The 19849-nt window shown below is 29.3% G+C and overlaps 1 protein-coding gene and 1 pseudogene across 1 annotated transcript; both read right to left on the reverse strand.

Annotated features, from left to right (window-relative positions):
- Positions 1-4739: 4739 nt before the first annotated feature.
- On the reverse strand, positions 4740-6838 carry LOC113856345 (high affinity nitrate transporter 2.4-like). The gene is made up of 3 exons (XM_027488130.1): positions 6029-6838; positions 5773-5888; positions 4740-5406 (listed from the first exon to the last, which is right to left on the reverse strand). The coding sequence occupies exons 1-3, from the start codon at positions 6836-6838 to the stop codon at positions 4740-4742; spliced, it is 1593 nt and encodes a 530-aa protein (XP_027343931.1).
- Positions 6839-10389: 3551 nt separating this feature from the next.
- Positions 10390-13169, reverse strand: LOC113854965 (annotated as a pseudogene).
- Between the last annotated feature and the right edge of the window lie 6680 nt (positions 13170-19849).

Below are 19849 nucleotides of genomic sequence, written 5' to 3' on the forward strand. Positions count from 1 at the left end.
TCGGACTAATAATATTTTTTTAATATTTAAGTATTAAAATAATCAATAGACTAAGACATTTTTTTGTGGTACTCTAATATAACAGAAGTCATTGTTAGACATTTTATATTAAGACAACTGTAAATGTTTTTATATCATAGTTTCAAAGATTAAGTTTCATTTTATACATATATTAGAAGAGTTTTATATTTAAAATTATAATTATTTATTTATTTCTTAAAAAGCAACCTCACTCACTAAAAAAAACCTCTCCCTTAAAGATGGGAACAATTGGTGAAGTTTGGTCTGAAATATAATAGACAGGGCTAAGGGAAGCAGGGTAACGACTGACATAAATAAGTATAGAAAACTAAAAAGGAACAGAATTAAGAGTGTAGCAGAAGCATTTACCCAACCTTATAAAATGTGCATAGTTTACTATTTATTATGATTCACGAACTCAATAAATTTATGAACAGCTTAAATGGAAGAAAGATATTGGGCTTCCACGTGAGGGCGCATCAATGATACCCAAATTCAAATGCTTCTATCGATTAGCTTTTTTATTTATTACTATCAATTATGGAATATGAAATTGGCTGCTACACCTTTCTCATCCTTCGTTGTTGCCTCAAAACGACAAATCGTTCAGAAGGTTCAGAACGAGGCAGACCCAAAATTTACTTTCCTCACGCCAGACACGTCGCTTCTTCTTTCCCAACTTTTATTTACGCACTTTATCTGCCAAATGCTATTTCTTTATCATTTCGTCGCTATATATTAAATTCAACAAAAATATCTCATTTAACCTAATTTAATTCTTAAAATAATTACTCAATATTTTTTTAGTATTTTTTTCAAAGACCATCAATTTAGATATTCATCATTTGTTTCTTTTTCATGACACAGGTTAATTGGGAGATAAAATTTTAGGATAATATGATTTGAACTTTGTTCCCTTTTTTTTTCTCTTCCATTTTTCTCACATGCATGCGAGATTTATAGTATAATTTATTAGGCAAGTTATTTTTATTTTATTTTAATAATTTTTATGATCAAATTTATGTCATAAGTCTTGTATAAAGTAAGTCATTAAATATGTATATAATTAAGTTGTTTGTCCAACTTCACCTTAAGTTGCTTAGACTGTTCACTTACATTTACATGATTTCGTACTCTCATTGATAGGAAATAATTTTTGTGGAAAGATATTTTCTTAAGCGGAAAAGGTTTTCTTCGCACCAAATTAGCATCTACGCTTTGCACGAAGATGTCATATTAAAACATACTTTAATTGTAAACACTCAAAATTTGTAAAAGAAACAAAACTCCAGAAATTTAAATTATTAAAGTAAATATTATGAAACTATATATCAAGCTAAAAACATACTAGCACCAGAAATTGCAAAAAAGAGAAAAATAGCACATAAATAAAAGCTATAACAACGTACACAATTTTATAGGAACAGTGAACAAGACAGATTTGGGAAACGGATATCCTCAATTCCCTACTTCTTTAAATGTTTTCTTCTAAGTTTTCATGAAAAATAAACCGTTAACAGTGTTCTTTGTATAGCAATGTTGGTGGCTTAGATGGGTTAGGTAAAATTACTGTGTTAACTATTATTTCTACTTTGTTTAAATGATTACCTAGAAGCATTAACTACTCTTCTATTCGAGCACGTTATTGGATTGCGTAATAACTTGTTACCATTCAATGATCAATTTCAATTTGATCTTGCATTTTTTTCTCCTGCAAATTTCTTAGTTATGTTTCTCAACAAATTATACCAAGAGTCATGGCAACGACAACGAAACGGGTGGCTTGATGTGAATTGGAAATTTGTTTCTCACCAATCTTGATCGTACATGCTTATAGGTGAGCCAACCAACCGAAGCTTCATAAAAGAAGCAGATAAACACATTGTGTTCTTCTTTTACGGAGCTTGTGAGTTGTGATGGGTGGTTCTGTTGTTTTCGGTGGAACCACCGTGCTAATTAATTCACTGCAATCTTTATGGTGTAAAATTTTTAGCTTCAGGTAGATAAAGTTCACTTTCTCCATTTCAGATGGTAAGATAGGCTTGTAATAAAAGGAACCCCGCAATAACTCATTGGAGTTAATGCTGATTCTTGTAACATTGTTTTCTACTCTCTTCATTTTACATTTCTTATTGTTTAAGGTTACACATATAAGTTAATGTTTGGCTTACTTTTTTCTATGTATGTTTATATACTGAAATAATCTAACACAAACTATAAAAAAAAGTGAAAAAAACGAGCCAAAAATTGGAAATTAAATTAAATAAAAATTAGAAAAATGATTTTTATTATATTAAATTAAATTTTGATTTTAATTTTGGAAAGCAATCTATCCGAGTCTACAAATTATAATGCAAGTTTGTTTTGTCTACTGTTTTGTTATTTAAATTATATTTCATTATTTTAATGTGTTTATGAGTTAATTAGTTTTAAATGAATTTTAAATTTATTCACGTGTCTCGTTTTTATATTGTATAATGTTCATGTTTTCTACCAAACACTAAATTTTGAGAAGAATGTACGGAAACATAAAATATAATTTTTTTTATGTTAAAATACTGAGTTGTATATTGTAATTATGACGTTAATAGTATGTTTATTATATTTCGAAAACAATATTTATTATTAATATAGTATTTTATAAGTTGTCAATAAAATGAAAACAAATAAATACATCAAGAATCAAATAATTTATTATAATTCAGATGATTTTTAATTAAATCAAATTTTATTTAATATTATATTTGAATCGATCTAAAATATTGTTTTTTTACATTTGAAACAAGTGACCTTTTAGCTAAAATTCAATCTAAATCAAACTATCCTAAATATCACTATTTTTTTTTCAGCCACTTGTTGCATCTCCCGCGTGATTTGAGTGGGGAAGTGTGTAGGCCTCTTTTGTTTCTTTGGGCTTCCTCTGGCTTAGTTGGATTGAACCAAAACCAAAAAGTGTTAGTTGAATTTTGTGCTTAGATTTTAAGATCACTTCATGAAAATTATGCTTTTAAGAAGGGCATCGGTTATTGAATCAAAATAAAAGAAAAACGTTGATTGTTTAGTTTAAATTGATTTTTTTTGGTAAAATGTTATTTGATTTAAATATATAAATTGAGTTATTCAAAATATTATATAACAACAACAAATTCTTATTCTATTAAATGAAATAGCTTATACGATGTCATTAAATTTGATAAAAATCAATTATTTAATAATCTAATTAATTAAAAAATCTATTTTAGTAATTTTATTCAAAGTTTTTTTAATCTATTTTAACACATGTAATCGACTCGCTCTATTAGTGATTTTAAAAAGTTTTTTTTTCACATGATCAAATCATTCTTTATTAAAATATTATATTAGAACATTTCTGATTTTTAGAATATATTAGGATAAATTATACTTTAAATTTTAATAAAACTATATTCGATATTTGTCTTTTAAATTTAATATATAATATTTTTTAAATTTATGTATAGAATATTATATATATATATATATATATATATATATATAATTCTATAAATTACTTATAATTTCTTATACGATATGAATTAGAGAGAATCACGTTAATGCAGAAAAAATATTGAATAATCTTTTATTAAACCTAAAAGGTGTGAATATAAACAATCCTTAGTATATTAATTTATATTTATAAAGACTGTAAAGTCTTGACACTGTGCTCGTTTGGAACGACTCTTCCATTTTTCTTTCTTTTCTTTTTCTTCTCTTTTTATTAAGGAAAAAATAAAATAAAAAATTTCAATTAAAAAATAAGAATGAAACAAATAATTTCTTTTAAAAGTCTAACCTTTTTATGATTTTCTTTTTTATTATTCATATCTTCTTTATTATCTTTTTTTTTTCTCTCCTCCAAACAAACGCGTTCTTGAGAAACGGAACCACTGTTTTGAGATCGATGGCAAACTTACGCCTACAATGAAAATTAAACTACAAAATTTGTAGGTGTCATTTATTATTATTATTATTATTTTGGTTTTGCTTCTTGTTTTCTCTGTTTGAATGAAAATAGTGCATCTACGAAACCAGAAACTGATAATAGCACACAAATATTCCACTTATCCTGTCTTCTTCTCAACATTGTCAAACGCGTACATTTGCTTTTGCCGTCCAAACTACGTGGAAATTGAATGAAACGGGAAGTAACATAGAGTAAACGACGTATAGTGGTTAGTTATAGTTGTCATTCTTTTTCCCAAGCAAACGCAGAAGATAAGTCACCCTTGCTCAAATAAATAATATCTATATATATAATAGATTATAGATTCACAACTCACACGGAACCCAAACCAAATATATTCTTATAATTATAGCCATTACCTCGCGTTATTATCTGCTTGGTCGTCATTTATCTGAATATTTGAGTTGGTATATTCTTTCAATGCTTCAAGAAATGAGTCAGGTCAACTTCTAAAAAACTCAATTGAGTTACAAAATTATAGAAAGTATCATATATTAATATCCATCATCGAGATTGCATTGAGTACATATTTATTGTGATGCTTATCACAAGTAAACAACTCTCCTACATGAATCTACATGATTTTCATTTCCCAAGCCAAAATATTCTCTGTCTGCTGCTTATAATATTTCTTATATATTAAGAAAAGGTACACATATGGTACTTTCCGAGTTATCTAAGGTTGACTTTCCTAGAAAATACATGTTCTATTTTAGATATGATTGAAGTGATATAGCTAGACATGAGTGGGAGTTACATTTGGGGGTGTAGGAGCAGATGCTACACGCCTTCCTCTCTCAGAACGGCTATTCTCAGCAAACTTGAGACTTGGTTGGTGCAAGCCCTTCTGTCTCTCTTCCTCGTTCCATTCAGAGGTGTAATAGAATTCTTCAGTAGATTTGTTGACATCTTTTGAGGGGGGTAGGAACATGCTACCCCACTGTGGAAAGTGAACAAGAGTCACAGGAAGAGTGCAACACACTATCATGACACCCATCAAGGAGAGACCTGTGGAAGTGGAGAATTTGGAGGTTGAAAAGAAAACCAATTGGGTCAGACCAGATCCAAAGTTGCCTCCTGCACCAGTAAGGCCAGATATAATCCCTAGAGATCGCCTAGAGATGAAAGGAATGATGCCAAAAGTAGCACCACATGCAGCTTGAGCTCCTATAGAGAAGAGGATCATAGCTAATACAGCAATAGGAAGAGAATTGGCGCGGCCAAGCCAAACACAGAAAACCCCTCCTAAGGTTTGGAGGATCCAAAGGGTCCAGAGTCTGCCTCTCATGCCAAACAACCGAGCTGCAAGATCAGAAGAATATCCACCAAAGGGTCGAGCAACTATGTTTGCCATTCCAAATGAAGCAGCAATCAATCCAGCAGTGTGCAGATTGAGATTGAACCTGATTTATATTAATTGATTACGTAAGGTTATAATCTTCCTAATCAGTAAGAAAATAACAATTTGTAGTAAAAAGAGTAAGTTCCAATTTAAATAAACTTATCAACAAAAATTTATAAGTGAATGAAATGAAAAATTAAAATAAATTTTTTGTAAGTTAAAATCTAATTTAAAAAAAAAATTGTTTTATTTGAAATTAAAAGTTAAATTGCATAACTTAATTTTAAATTTTAAGAAAAGATTAATTTAAATTTTTTTATTTCTTCTATAAATATTTATTAAAAAAAAATTATCATAATTTGACTAAGTAAATTAATGCAAGTGCTATATATGCATATAAATGTGAAGCCTTGAGAGGTGAATTAACCTGTCATAAAAGTACTCAGCAATAACATTATCAGTGGTTAATTCAACTCCCATTGAGTACCCATAGAGGAGGGCAAAAATCCATGTCCTGTAATTTGTTATAGCATACCACAGCACCTAAACAAAAAAAAAATCCTTAATTAATCAATTCAAGACTTCATTTCTGCCCAAAAATTCACTTGATGGAATAGTAATCCATACAAATAATATATTAACTCTGATATCAAATAATGTTCAAAAGAAACGAAGAGACCAACCTTGGAAAACTTGTCCTTAGATAAATCACCCTTCTTCTGCAAGGTACCAAGGTTTCCATCAGGCAAATCCTGGCCTAGTGTTAAGACCAGGATCCCCATGATCACATGCAACCAACCAGGAACGAAGAAGGCAATTCTCCAAGCAGAGAAGGGAGTAGCGCCAGCTCTTTTGATAAGTTCATACACCAATGGCATTATGAGCTGAGTGGCTCCACCACCCATGTTACCCCACCCTGCAGCAGTACCATTTGCAAGCCCTATAATCTTACTGTTAAACATGGTGCTCATCCAATATTGGCACGAAACAAAAGTGGCCAAGGAGAACCCAATCAAGAACCGAACCGCTATATACCCTGCAGCATCATTCACAAACGACATGCAGAAAACGGTTGGAGCAGAAAGCATAATAAGAAAGGCGCAGCCATAACGTGGTCCTAACATATCACAGACTGCACCCATTGCAAGCCTAGAGAAAATGCTTCCGGAAACAGAAGCAACCCCAGCATTTCCAATGTCACTTTTAGTGAGGTTAAGGTTGTCACGAATGATGGGGACAAGAGGTGCTGCTGCGAAGGTTGAGACAAAGCAAGTGAAGAAGGAAATCCAAGATAGGTGGAAGGTTCTCATGTGGGGATTGGCTACGGAGAAGAGTTTGAAAACCTTGGCCTTATGTTCAGAATCAACTGGTAGAGCAAATTTGGCTGTTGTATCAGTTGGAACCATTGGAGAAGCAACTGAGGCTACAAAAGTTTGTTCCCTACCTGTTACTCCATGCATGGAGCTTCCAGGAGAGCCATCAATCTCAGCCATTTGGTCTTAACTAGAAGAAGAAGAAGAAGAGAACTAAGAAAGAGGGTTGAAGTAACTAGTGCTTGATGAGTAGAGAAGTTTTGGTGTTGTGTGAAGGGTAAGGGAGGAGTGTGGTGTATTTATATTAGGGAAGTCATTGACGATGGAAGAAGCAAATTGCATTCCCAATGGTTTTGGAGCTTTAAACAAAACTATATTAACATAAACCATTTCGCCGCATATGCACAACATGTGATTGTGAACGGGTAAGAGGCTTGTGGAATATCCCAAAGGGAAAGATAGAATCTACCTTAATTCCCAAGTTGCTTTGTTAAGTACTTCCATATTTGTTAACTACACGTCACGTGTGTGCATGTTTGTTTTTGTTTGAGCTGTAAATTTTAGTTCACAAATCGGTCTTATTTGGGAAGGATTCAATTTGAAAAGTTTTTTTTATTTGTTAAAAATTATTAAAAATTATAAGAGTGTGTTGTTAGTATTTTATTTTTTTATTTTTTTAAAACTTAGGTTTAATTGTTTGGTCGCTATTTTATTATTATTTTAATTAAAATTATGTTAATATTTTGATAATTTCTGTTAATTTTAAATGTAATGTTTATCATGCAAGTTGACGAGATAAAATAATCTAATTGATAAGTGATATTGAAAATATTGAAAAGAATTTGCTAAATAATATAAAAAATCATGAAGGAAATATCACAAAGTAACAAATTAATGTGATTGAGTAAATTTTAAATTAAAAATAAAGAATTCTGAGAATTCCACAAAAATCTCGGTCAAGTTATCATTCAGTTTATATAACTTTCGTCAAGAAGCAATTCGTACAATTTATCATACTTGTTTTCTCGACTACACAATGCTTAACAACAATCAAAGGAGATATTATAGTTCACACCCAATTAATTACTGTCCCTTCCCTTCAATTTAATAACTGTAATTCTTTAAAACAAGCATATCTAATGTCGAACAAAATAAAATTATTCAGTTTTAACAAAAATTTTGCACGTTATAAATTTCAAGGATCCAAACGTAGTACATCAACGGACATCATGCCATAATCCTTGATTAATAATAGTAATGATATTTTGCAGTTTTCCTTTTCTCATAATTTGTACAGAACCGAAATAAGGAATCTGAGTCTAAGTTATAGCATTTGTAAAGTCTCTGATCTCACAACTGTTAATTTTGTGTCGGTCGATTACAATTATTAAGTTGAATTCAAATTTTGATATTTCACTTTATAAATGGCTCCTTTATTTAAGATCCAAATGTTTGACAAGTAGTATCAAATGCCACACCTTGGTCAACTATATCAAAATAAAAAAACTTGCAGGTCAATCAATTATACACACATATGGCTTAATTTATAAAGCATATCATCTGTATTTCAAAATAAAATTAAAATATCATATAATCAACCATAATATAAGATTAGTTTTTGTTGTTGTCATTAATTATGTCGACGTACGGCTGGGTCCAATATATGATTGAAATGAAAAAGTCTTAACCCAATATGCAGATTAATAATCAAATTAATAACCAGCTAATTAAGTCACTATATTCTTGTGCTTGTCTTGATAGATTAAAATTAGTATAAACAAGTTGTTTGTAACACCTCACTCTCTCTGCTCTGTAATTGAAACTTGCAGCAATTGATGGCGACAGAAACTATATCATACAGACCCATTCTATTACCCTTTCACGGGCTCTTGGGGTTGTTTGACTGGACAATGTTCCTTTTTAGGTACATGAGGAAGCGTATAACTTTTTTTAGCTACTTTTTGAAGGCCTGTTCGGTTTATGTGAATAATAATAACAATAATAGTAGCTTTCTTGTTCACATATTCATTGAATATAAGTGCTTTTCAATTTCATAAGAACTTATATTTATCAAGTTAATGTACAAAAGATACTTACGTCACATTTTGCTACAGCAGAATACCTCTCTCTCTGTATTGATATACATGCATATGCATTTGACTTCTTTAATTAAAATGTATTAATAATCAATAGTTGAGATTAGTTAAAATATATATTGTGAGTTAGACTTAGACATAATAATAATAATAATAACAACTTAAAAATTGTCAATAATTATTTAAGCTCACTTAGTTTTAGTTTATTAGGCTTGATAAATTTTTCAATCCTTACAAATTTTGTATTTTTTTTTATATATAATTTGTTAAATAAGTCTCTTATAAAATGTTTTATTATAAAATAATATCTTTCATTTACTTTTATATACATCATGAGTTTTTCATTCAGAAATGTGAAATTTATTAAATTTGTGAAAACCAAATAAAAAATCATAATATTTAAAAAGACTAATATTAAAATACCATAATATTTGGACAAACTAAATATAAATAAAAAATATATTTTATAAAGAATTAATTTAAAATATTAAAATGAAATATTAAATAAAAAGCTAAAATATATTTTTAGTTCTTCAAAGTATATCGCATTTTAATTTTAGTTTCTATAAAATTATGTTTTAATTTTAGACCATATAATTTTAAAAAGTTTATTTTAGTCTTCAATCATTATCATATGACGTGGGTAAATAAATATTATCTAATGTTAATTTTTTGCGCTATGTATTACTTTTATTTAAGTTATTGGTTTTAAAAAGAGCAGGAACAAAAATATTTAATTTTATAGAGACTAAAATAAAAATATAATATATTTTAAAGAGATGAAAAACATACTTAACCCAATAAAAAAATTCTAAGCAATCAAAAACCTGACTAAAACTTTACTAAATCACGTAGAGCAGCCATCAAATTCATACACTTATTTAATGTCTGACAAGTTATCTACTGTGCAACTGATAATGTCATGTAGTTCTTACTACTGTTCTAGTTGCTTACATATATATTAGTACAAAAAAAAGTCAAATAAAATGTCTTCATTTGCTGGATAAGCACAACCAGTTTTTTTTTATTATTATTAACACGTTCCGTCTTTATTGGTGTATAGAGGGGCCTAATAAAGGCCCGAGTTTTTTTTTTTATATTCAAACTTTTATCATTTATAAGGATGAGAACATCAACTTCCCCTCTGTGTATCCTCTTATTTGTCCCATTAATTAAGAAACTCATTTTTTTTTTAAAAAAATATCTTTTAGATAATAACAGTAGTTTCTTTCCATGCTAGCCCTCTATGTATATATAACAGAGGGAATCAATTAAATCTAAGTGGCTAAAGGATGGAGAGGAGGATGGGATAAAGTGTCAACTGTGATAAATGTAGGAGTATTCTGTTTCTATTTTTAATCAATGTAGGACTTCACAAAACAATAGTTGAAATTTTCAATTTTAATTTTAATAAAAAAAAATGTAGATAACAAAGCAACCCGTTTTATTCACTTATCACTTATTCTCTAAACAAAGTAGTTGCGTAATCTTTTGTAACATTTGAAAAATATAAATACGTAGCGAAGTTACTAAATAAGCAATTTAAAGTTCAATAAATATTCCAGCTAACTTGAATATCGTGTTTACAATAAATCATCAAAAACCAACAGTGATGAAAGTTTCTAAATATACACATCAAATGCTTGCACTTCCCCTTCTTCGAACTGGTTGTAGAGCACAACGGTAAAATATTTAGAACGAAACCGATGGGTAAATCCCAAAGCCACCACAGATCTTGGGGGCTCTCTATTCTCAATATAAAGATGATTCAGAATCACATTCTGAGGTAATGGAAAAGTTCCTGACGAGTCTATATTAGAAGGATAGCCGAGCATGCTGTGTTGTAAGTGTGGAGGGACCATAGGTGGGTCACGTGCCTCATCTTCATTTCCAGGGTAGCCGTTATTGTAACTGGAATCAGGTGAGTTTGGAACTTCAAATCCCACAACAGTTGCTACATCCTGAAGGTAGATGAAAATTTAGACATGAATTTACTACTGACAAGAAATTGAAGTAATTGTATTTACAAAGAATCACTTACAAGGTTTTCGGCATATGAATAACTCATCTTGGAACCACCAACAGTGAATTTATCAAATTAGAGCCCAATCAAGATTCCAATAAGCCTGAAGAAAGAGCAGTTCTGCCTTCAATTAAACAAGAACAATTAAATAATGCAAACATTCACAGTACAATGGATATGCGCCAATTGCTTAACCAATGGAGCCAATAAATTCTACAATAGATATGTCAATCTTGAATTATGCAATAAGATTGAACCAAGCAGACTTCTATCTCTTCATCTGATGCTCTCTAATCTTACCTTCAAACAACGTTCTTAAGCACTCTTGGAATGAGGATATTTTGGGTGGAGTGGAATGAAATGACAGGAGAAGGCATGGCATGAAATGTGGTGTGTCCCTGTTTGGAAGTTGCATAGATAATTAATGAGGAATACAATAAAACAATAAAAAAATACATTTATCAATTTCTTTTGGGGGGCCAAACTAGCAATTTAATCAATTTAACAGTTTTAATTTTGTTTATATTTTTAAGATTGCTTCTCCTCAATTTGGGACCAGCCCTCCTCCATACTACCCCCACCATCATTTTTATTATCCAAACAAAGGAACCAAGTGGAATATAACTCCTTTATATTCCATTCCACTGGGTCCCCAGATTCCAAACAAAGCTAGAGGCAAGAAGTGAGGTTAAAGGCATGCTAGCTTCTAGTATGAAAACTAAGCTACTAGATAAGCACATCACGTACAGTAAACTTTCAAACTTCTCTCTGCATAGAGTTGACTCTGATAAATCGTCAAATGCTTAACCAACCCCACCTTAGACAACAACCACATCCCAGACAAATTTATTTATAACCTTCATTTAATCGTGACAAAGAAACTACACAATATATCTGATGGCACTCCTCTGGGACTTTGGTGGTGGAATGTTGATCTTAGCAGTTTTGTATCAAATATTAATATTAATAAGAACTGTATATCAAAGTAAATCAATGCAATGAGGATCGATTAATTGAAAAATGATATGATAACATCATGAAGTAAGGATGAGATCTTAGTGATGCATGCATACAGTAACAGAATTATAAATGTTTAAAGGAAAGTTATGTTTGCACCCTTTTTTTTTAATATAAAGCTAGAGATTCATAATTCTTCATACAAATGCCAGCATTTTGCAGCCTAACTAATACATGCAAAGAGGAAACAATGTGGTTATAACGCAGGTACTCAGTACTTCAATTCAATAGAGAACAACATATCCTTCGGTATATAAACTGAATCCCAAGTTAGCCTTTCACCAAATATGATCCAAAATTTCATTACTTTCAATAAGTGGTTGAATGCACATAAGTTTATTGATTAAACTCTCAAACTTCTATAGAATTCTTCTGCATGACAACCGATGAATTCACTCTGTTGTTACAGATAAATATCTAACAATTGTGTCAAATTACCAAACAGATGAAAAAATAATAAGATCAAATATTACGACATTTAATATTACTCTTCTTAAAGCACGTGGTAAAACTGACCGAAGTCAGTAAACAACATAGAAGCCACCAAAAGATTTAAATTTCTCACAACAGCAAGAACTTACGATAAGATTGAGATACAACATTGGGCTGGTGGCACCTAGCTCCACCCTGATCTCAAGATACATCGTTCGGTCACTCTCGGTTACTAACAAAACTAATGTCAAACTGCTACATGCTTCCATACAGTCGAGCTACGCAGCTATATGTAAATCTTCCTTATAAAACAGTAAAGTCAACGAAGACCATAATTGTCTTTCTTTCTGTCTTCGGACAACTTAATCACTTCACTCTCATTCGCACTATATACTCAATCAAGACAGCACATAAACCAAGGAGTAGTTTAAGCTTTATACATACACATTTCATGCAATAAAATTAAGTGACAACGCCCAGATAATTAAAACTGAAAGCAGAGTACACAAGCAAATTGGTAATGCTTTGGGAGCAGAGATAAAACTAAAAAAGCGAAATTGAACACCCGGTTCCACTAAACTTGAGCTACAAAAAAATATGAAGCCGAATGCAATACCATGAACATAAGGGGAAACATAATTCCTAATAGAATGAACGTTTAAAACATTAAAAGAAACATTGGAGGAATAAAAATAAACATAACGAACCTTGAGTCACAGTTACTTTAAACAAAATTAAGAAGGGACCGTGAGAGTATGTTGGCGACTGAATGCATTTACGTATCGGCGGAAAAAACGCATAATTTGGAGGTGCTATACATGGGATTTGGTGATTGCTAATAAATTAGGGCAATCAGCAACTGTGTAATGTAAACCCTAACACAATGGAAGATTGGGGGTTTGAAGAAGACAACCATAGCTGAAGCAATATGTTGTGCTCGCACTCGAACTTGTCAAGAGCATCGTTGCTCTTAAAAAAAAAGGAAAAAACTTTATGTGTATATATATATATATACACACACACACTCCCTCTTAAAAAATAAAAAATAAAAAAATTTATATATATATATACACACATATATATAATTATCAAAATAAAAATTTAATTGTATTAAATAGACGTAAATTATTAAAAAAAGAACTAATTGAATTAAGACACATAATATTTATTGATATACTATACAAAAATTAAAAATATATATATTTAAATTTAAATTAATTTGGACTATAGAAATTTGAAAATTTTAATTTATTTTTAAAAAACATGTCTTCAATTTAATATAAGTATGTAAGATTTAAAAAATAAATCAAATCAAATTTTATATAATTATAACTTTAAATTTAATAGTTAAATTTTGAATTGAGTAATTTAATAAAAAATATTAAATAGTATAAAAATACGTATAATATAATTTTTTTTAAAAATAGTTCATAAGCATGAGTACGGCTCTAGAGTTTTATTATAATGTTCAATGACATAATTAGCTTATTTGTTTAGAATCTTCAGTTTCATGCATTTTCAGAGTTTTGTAAAAGATCCGTTAAACATTGTCCTTAAAGTGTAGACGAAAAAACTTTAATTATATCGAATAAAATAAATTTATTTATATAAAATATATAAATTAATTTTAAATATAAGAATACTTCTTTAGTAAAAATTTAATTTTTTTTAATTAGTGTCGTAACCACTTGTCTCTATGTAACCGTATTTTGCCTGGTAGAGAAATTTGGTGTGGTTAGGTACACAGCACGCTTGAAATTACGGAAGAGCAATTGAGCTTCACTTTTGTCCCTTCCCTAAAACTTGAAGAAAATTATTGTAAGTGATTAATTAACTAATTTTTTCAAGTTCATTAACTATTAGTGGTGTATTGATTGTGGGTGGAACGATTGAACATAGAAGCATGGTAATAGATTTGGAAAGAAAACAAGGTTCAAGTATATCCTTTACTCGCTTTTTAACATGGTCCACAATTCTTTTAGCTCATCAAGGACCACTAATCATATCACTTTCATAATATAAAATTATTTACGTGTTTTCATCTAACAACGTAAAATATGAAGTGGGTGGTGATTAATATAAAAATGGTTATAAGTGGAAACAAAAAATCCGTAACATCGTGTAAAGTAAAGTGGGTTCATTGAAGAGAGGTATGGAATGTGACAGGGCAAGAGGGTGAGTGTCACGTGGGCAACATTGCGTTGGTGATTCAACATTAAAGAAACTGTACGGACGGGTCCCAACCCACGTGAAGTGAGCGTGGAATTGGACATCGTTTCCCCCTCTCTCTTCGGACAATTTCTCACCATACACTTACTCTCTTCACATCTCACGTTAATCTCAAACTCTTAATCACTACTTTTTCCTTATTTATTTTGCTAATTAATGCTTTAAAAATACTATTAAGAATTTAATTTTTATTAAAAACCGTTGTTAATATGTCTGTTCTTTATTTTTTAAATATAATTTAATAAATTTTAATTATTTAATTAATACTCTTTAGTCATCAATACTTTATTCCCTTTCAAATTAAATTGATGAGATAAGAAATTTATATTCATTGAAAGCTTTTTTCTTTATCAACAACTTCTTACAGTTAGCCGTAAGCAGCGGTGTTGATGGTCTATTTTTTCTCACTGAATTATCTTAATTGAAAGTTAATTTTGAGTATATTAAATTCTTATACTAACGTTATTCACTTTAAAATACAAACTATAAAAGATAGCTTACTTATAATTATATATGCTATTAATTTTATAATTTAATTATATGTCATATCAAAATTAATATATTTTATTTATAAATTAATTTGATCGAGTCTTAACTCCATATTATGAAATCCTAATTAATTTAAATTGAGTTTCAAAAACAACCCTATCAAAATAAGTTAGATACAGACAAAATAAGCTCATACTATGTATATATATCCCTCATTTAAGTATAAGATTTAACTAAAATAAGGTAGTTAGTGTACCTAATAATTTGAATAATAAATCAATGTTTCTACAAATTCTTTTTTTAAGAAAGATAAGTTATGAGAGGTTGAATTCACTTCATAAATGATTTTATACGATTATTTACCTCATCCACACTTTGTTTGAAATGATAAAAAAAGCGACGAACTGTGATGTAATCGGAGTATAATACACAAATCTTAGCTCACTCCTCGGTTTAGATGTGTTGAACACAGTGATTGAAGTTTTCCAAATTTAGTGAAACGCAGCAATAGAAGAGGGAATGGTTTTTTTATTAATTTATTTTTTATAATTATTATAAATCACATTTAAAATAATTTTTTTCAATTTTTACTTATCTGAATAAAAGTATTATCTGTATTTATTTATTCTTATTCTATTTATTTAAACAATACATTTTGATTTTATTGTTTGTCTGAATAGATCTTCAATTTAAAATTATAGTTACATTAAATACTCAAAATCAAAACAAAGTTTTATCACTTATAATAGTACTTAAATAATTATAAATATTTATAAAAGGAAATAAAAATAAAAAGAGAAAAGATGACATGACAGGTGTATTAGAGAATCTAATGCATTACATTGATAGATGAAAGTTATTGACAAGACAGATAGGGAAGGAAGTTGGAGGAGGCAGGAGATATGGGAGTTGGGCGTAGCTGCTTCGAAGGACCCGTGTTTGAGCACTTCAAGATGGAAGCTCATCCTGATATATAGCCAAGTTAGTAACCATCATCGCATTCAATACCACAATCATCCATTGTCGTTGTCGTGGACCACTCTCCTTTCCTCATTGCATTCACCTTTTTTGTCACAGGTCAGTGAGGTTCCTTCTTCTTTCTTTATGTCCTCGTTCCGCCTCAAACTGCGATGCTAAATTATTTCTACTTTTTTTTTTCTTTTCAAATAATAATCTTCTAAAACTGTGAACCCCAATCGCTTTATTTTCCTATCAATCAAATTTTTAGAAGAAGATGTAATCATTTATAAAAGACTCGGTCAACTCCACTCACTTAACCCCTTGAAAGTGTACAATCTCCTTGTTTGATTTTACAGAACGAGTTAAAACATTGAAAATGAATTATTGTTAGTGTTATTTATATTTGTGTTTTTTTAATCATAAACGAAGCAGAAATGACGAGAAAGAAGAAATTGAAATCATGCCTTTTTATTGATAAAAGAAAAAAAGAACAGCGTGAAAGCCGCAGAGGCGGATCAGATTGTACGAATTGGACCATGTTCTTTTCAGGTGGGACAGGTAGGGGGAGCGTTTGATTGGAGAGCGAATTGTCAGCAAAATATTTTATTTGGATAAATTATTTGTAGGTCTTTAAATTTATTAATTTTATAGATATTAATTACTTAATACAAAATTACATTCAAAATTATGAACGAATCATGTTCAAGGAAAATTGTTTTAATTTTTAATTAATGTTCTAAAATATTTATTAAAAAATAATTATTCTCCCTTTTTGTACATATCATATTTAAGTTCTCATATAAATTCATTATCTTTGTCTTAGTTAAATGCATTTTTCTAATCTTGTATTTATAAAATGATGATACAAGTGCGAGTTTAAGACTGATTGATTAGACATTACAGTACTCATATAAATATCCATATCCACAATTTTTTTTTATAGTTAATTGTCTAGGTTCGAATCCATACTTATTTCATAAGTAAAATCCTACCTAATGGACACTAGTTTTCAAACACTCATTAAAGTTAAATCCAATTATCATCCTTATCAATGATGTGTAGATGTGATTTTTTTAAAGAAGCTAGTATATTTTTATTAGGAGCACAGAACTTAATTACATATATTTGTTATTAAATAGGTTACGCACATATTATCTAATCGAGAATTATTCACAATATATGTTGTGAATAATAAACTTTTTAGATTTAGGAAAATTTCACTGTTTTAGGATTTTGATTTATCATCATGAAATTTATTTTGTTATTATTGTTTTTTTAGGATTAAAAGTTTTCCGTTATATTGTAATACATGACTTGATTCGAGTATGAAAATATAATAAAAATTAAGGTATAACTTTAAAGAAAAGACTGATAAACATCACGGGATGCACCAAAATTTGCCAGAAAACAGATCCATTTCCTTCTCTTAAAAATGTGAATACATGATCAGTGTGAAGAAGGATAAATGTCCTAATCGTTGTTATTAGCAACTTCTCTTAGTGAGAAGAAGAGTAGTGGGTGAAATCAGGAAATGGCACCCGCGCTTAATCAGTTTCAGAGCAGCAGCGACAAAATCAAGATCCATTCCATTTTCAAGATTAATTTTAAACTGAATACAGCAGCTATTTAGTACGAAATTTAATGAACCAATCTTTTTTATGTTTTATTGATTAAAAGTTAAATAATTAAAATTTAAAAATAAGTTTTATTGGAAGAAAACCATGCCATCGTAGTTGGAAGCGGTTTTTATAACTTTCGTACACAAAAAATTCGTACTATGAAATATCATTATTTTTTTGAAAAAATTAAGGTCTGCGTTAATTTGCAGACAAATGTGGCCACGTGATTGTGACCTCAAAAAATGTTGAGGTTACAGCTGAACTTGCAATTGCAATTGCAAACGATGATTTAAAAGCATGTGTTTTATAGCGCAAAGTCCCATGACGCGAGCACTGTTGTCATCTCTAACTAATCAAACCACTAAAGCTCGCTCGCATGACATGGATTTTTCGTAGAGTGAATGGTTTTATATTTAACTAATAAAAGTATAAATCAAGCAACTATCCTTGAAAAAATCTTAAGATATACTCAAATATTTTTATGTTAAGATTTGGACAATTCTTCCTTTAATTAGATTTTTAGTCGAATTAGACACAGTTCAATACTAATTTCGATGGATAAAATTTCAATCCTTCAATTTTCACAGAGAATTCAGGATTTGTCATAAGATGTATCCTTCCATTTCCAACGGAGCTAATTCCGAAAGCATTAAAAATAGGTATTTAAAAAAGAAAAATAAAAAGGGGATATATGCGATTTCTAAAGTATTCAAATCCAGCTGTTGATATCAACAATGAGAGGAAAAGTCAGGACTATAAAATTGCAACCCATGCCAAATTATGAACAAGTGAAGGATGGTCTCTGCATGGGCCATACAACGGGTTCTCAAGCTTTATTGAGGACTCTGTGTGTGGTGAAACATAAATCGGTTAGAAAATTAAACTCTTATACTTTTAAATATCTCTATTTTATTTTATACTATATGTATTTTTTTCATTACATTATATATAAAGAAGAAAAATCTCCTTACACCAGTGTAAATTTAAAAATTTTTACACTTAATCTGAGTTTTTTATTTAACTTAAATCTAACAGTTAATAAAGTAATAAATTATAACCCATTAGATTTAAGTTAAATAAAATATTTAAATAAAAATGTAAGAGTTTTTAGATTTATATCGTATAATTTTTTTTTTACTTTTATATATATATATCTGTTTTAAGTAACAAAAAAAAACTGGCTCTACAGCTTTTCGTGACTTTGTCTTGCAAGGAGGGAGTTGGAGTCACCCAATGTTTGCTCGGGAAATAGATACGTTATGACTATATCATGTATAATTAAAAAATAATTTATTTTTGACACAATTTTCATTTTGATTTATTTTGACTATTTTTTTTTTTCAATTAAGAGTAACAGCATGAATATATTGCATTTAAATAAATTTTTTTAATTATTTATTTAGTAATATTCTAATTTTAAATAATAAATTATATAATAATTTTAACACTACATTTTATTAAAATAAACAAAAATAAATTATAAAAGTCATAAATTATTTTTTATAAATTGTTCACACAATCTTCTAAAAAGAACTCATTGTAACTTTATAGCAAGATTTATGCTTAGATGGCTAACTACATTTACTACAAAGTAATATAAAATGTTATATATATAAAAAAAAATAGTAATATGCACCAATTATAATTTTGTAAATTCACCTTCGCTCTTTCTGTGAGTATGCACAGTTACACTTTGTTGATTAGAGTTATTTAAAAGTAGAAGAAAAAAAAAATAAGGGGACGGAAAGTAGCAAGGAGGATACTTTATTTTTACTTGTTTGTTATGACACTGAAATATGAGGAAAAAAAAATCATAGTTTATGGATCACCAGAATGTTTTCTTCGCACCCCCAACACTGAAAATGGAAGGGATATGTAAAATTTTGGACACTTTCCACACCGTGACCTCTTCTTCTACCGGCTGCAAAACACCAAAAAATTAACTTTCTCTTGTGCAATAAAAAAAACACATAAGTGAGAGAAATTAATTAGCAAACTTATAAATTAGGAATTCGTGTTAAACATGTAATTTCGATCCGAGACGAGGGAGGCTGAATAAAAAACATTAGATGGATGGATAGTTCATAGCACACACAAGTGTGAAATAATGTGACAGTGGACAAATTGAAATGAAATGTTAACCAGTGAATATGGTAAAAGACAAATTAATGCTTATTGCAACTTTATTTTTATTTTTACAATTGAACGGATAATCAATTTTGAGTGTAGAAAGGTTATTATTTTATTAACTAATCTCTCTTTTTATCGTTGAAATATTTTGTGAACAATTTAACTTTTAAAATATTAAAAATATCATATTAATCAT

The sequence above is a fragment of the Abrus precatorius genome, unplaced genomic scaffold, assembly GCF_003935025.1.
Source record: "Abrus precatorius isolate BTA unplaced genomic scaffold, Abrus_2018 Scaffold11, whole genome shotgun sequence".
In the NCBI taxonomy this organism is placed as follows: domain Eukaryota; kingdom Viridiplantae; phylum Streptophyta; class Magnoliopsida; order Fabales; family Fabaceae; genus Abrus; species Abrus precatorius.

Excerpts from the sequence above, each read along its gene's own strand:
- LOC113856345 (XM_027488130.1), bottom strand. The coding sequence starts at position 6,838 with ATGGCTGAGATTGATGGCTCTCCTGGAAGCTCCATGCATGGAGTAACA. Across the intron at positions 5,889-6,028 it reads CTAAGGACAAGTTTTCCAAG|GTGCTGTGGTATGCTATAAC; the intron begins GTTGGTCTCTTC and ends TTTTTTGTTTAG. Across the intron at positions 5,407-5,772 it reads GCTGAGTACTTTTATGACAG|GTTCAATCTCAATCTGCACA; the intron begins GTTAATTCACCT and ends AATATAAATCAG.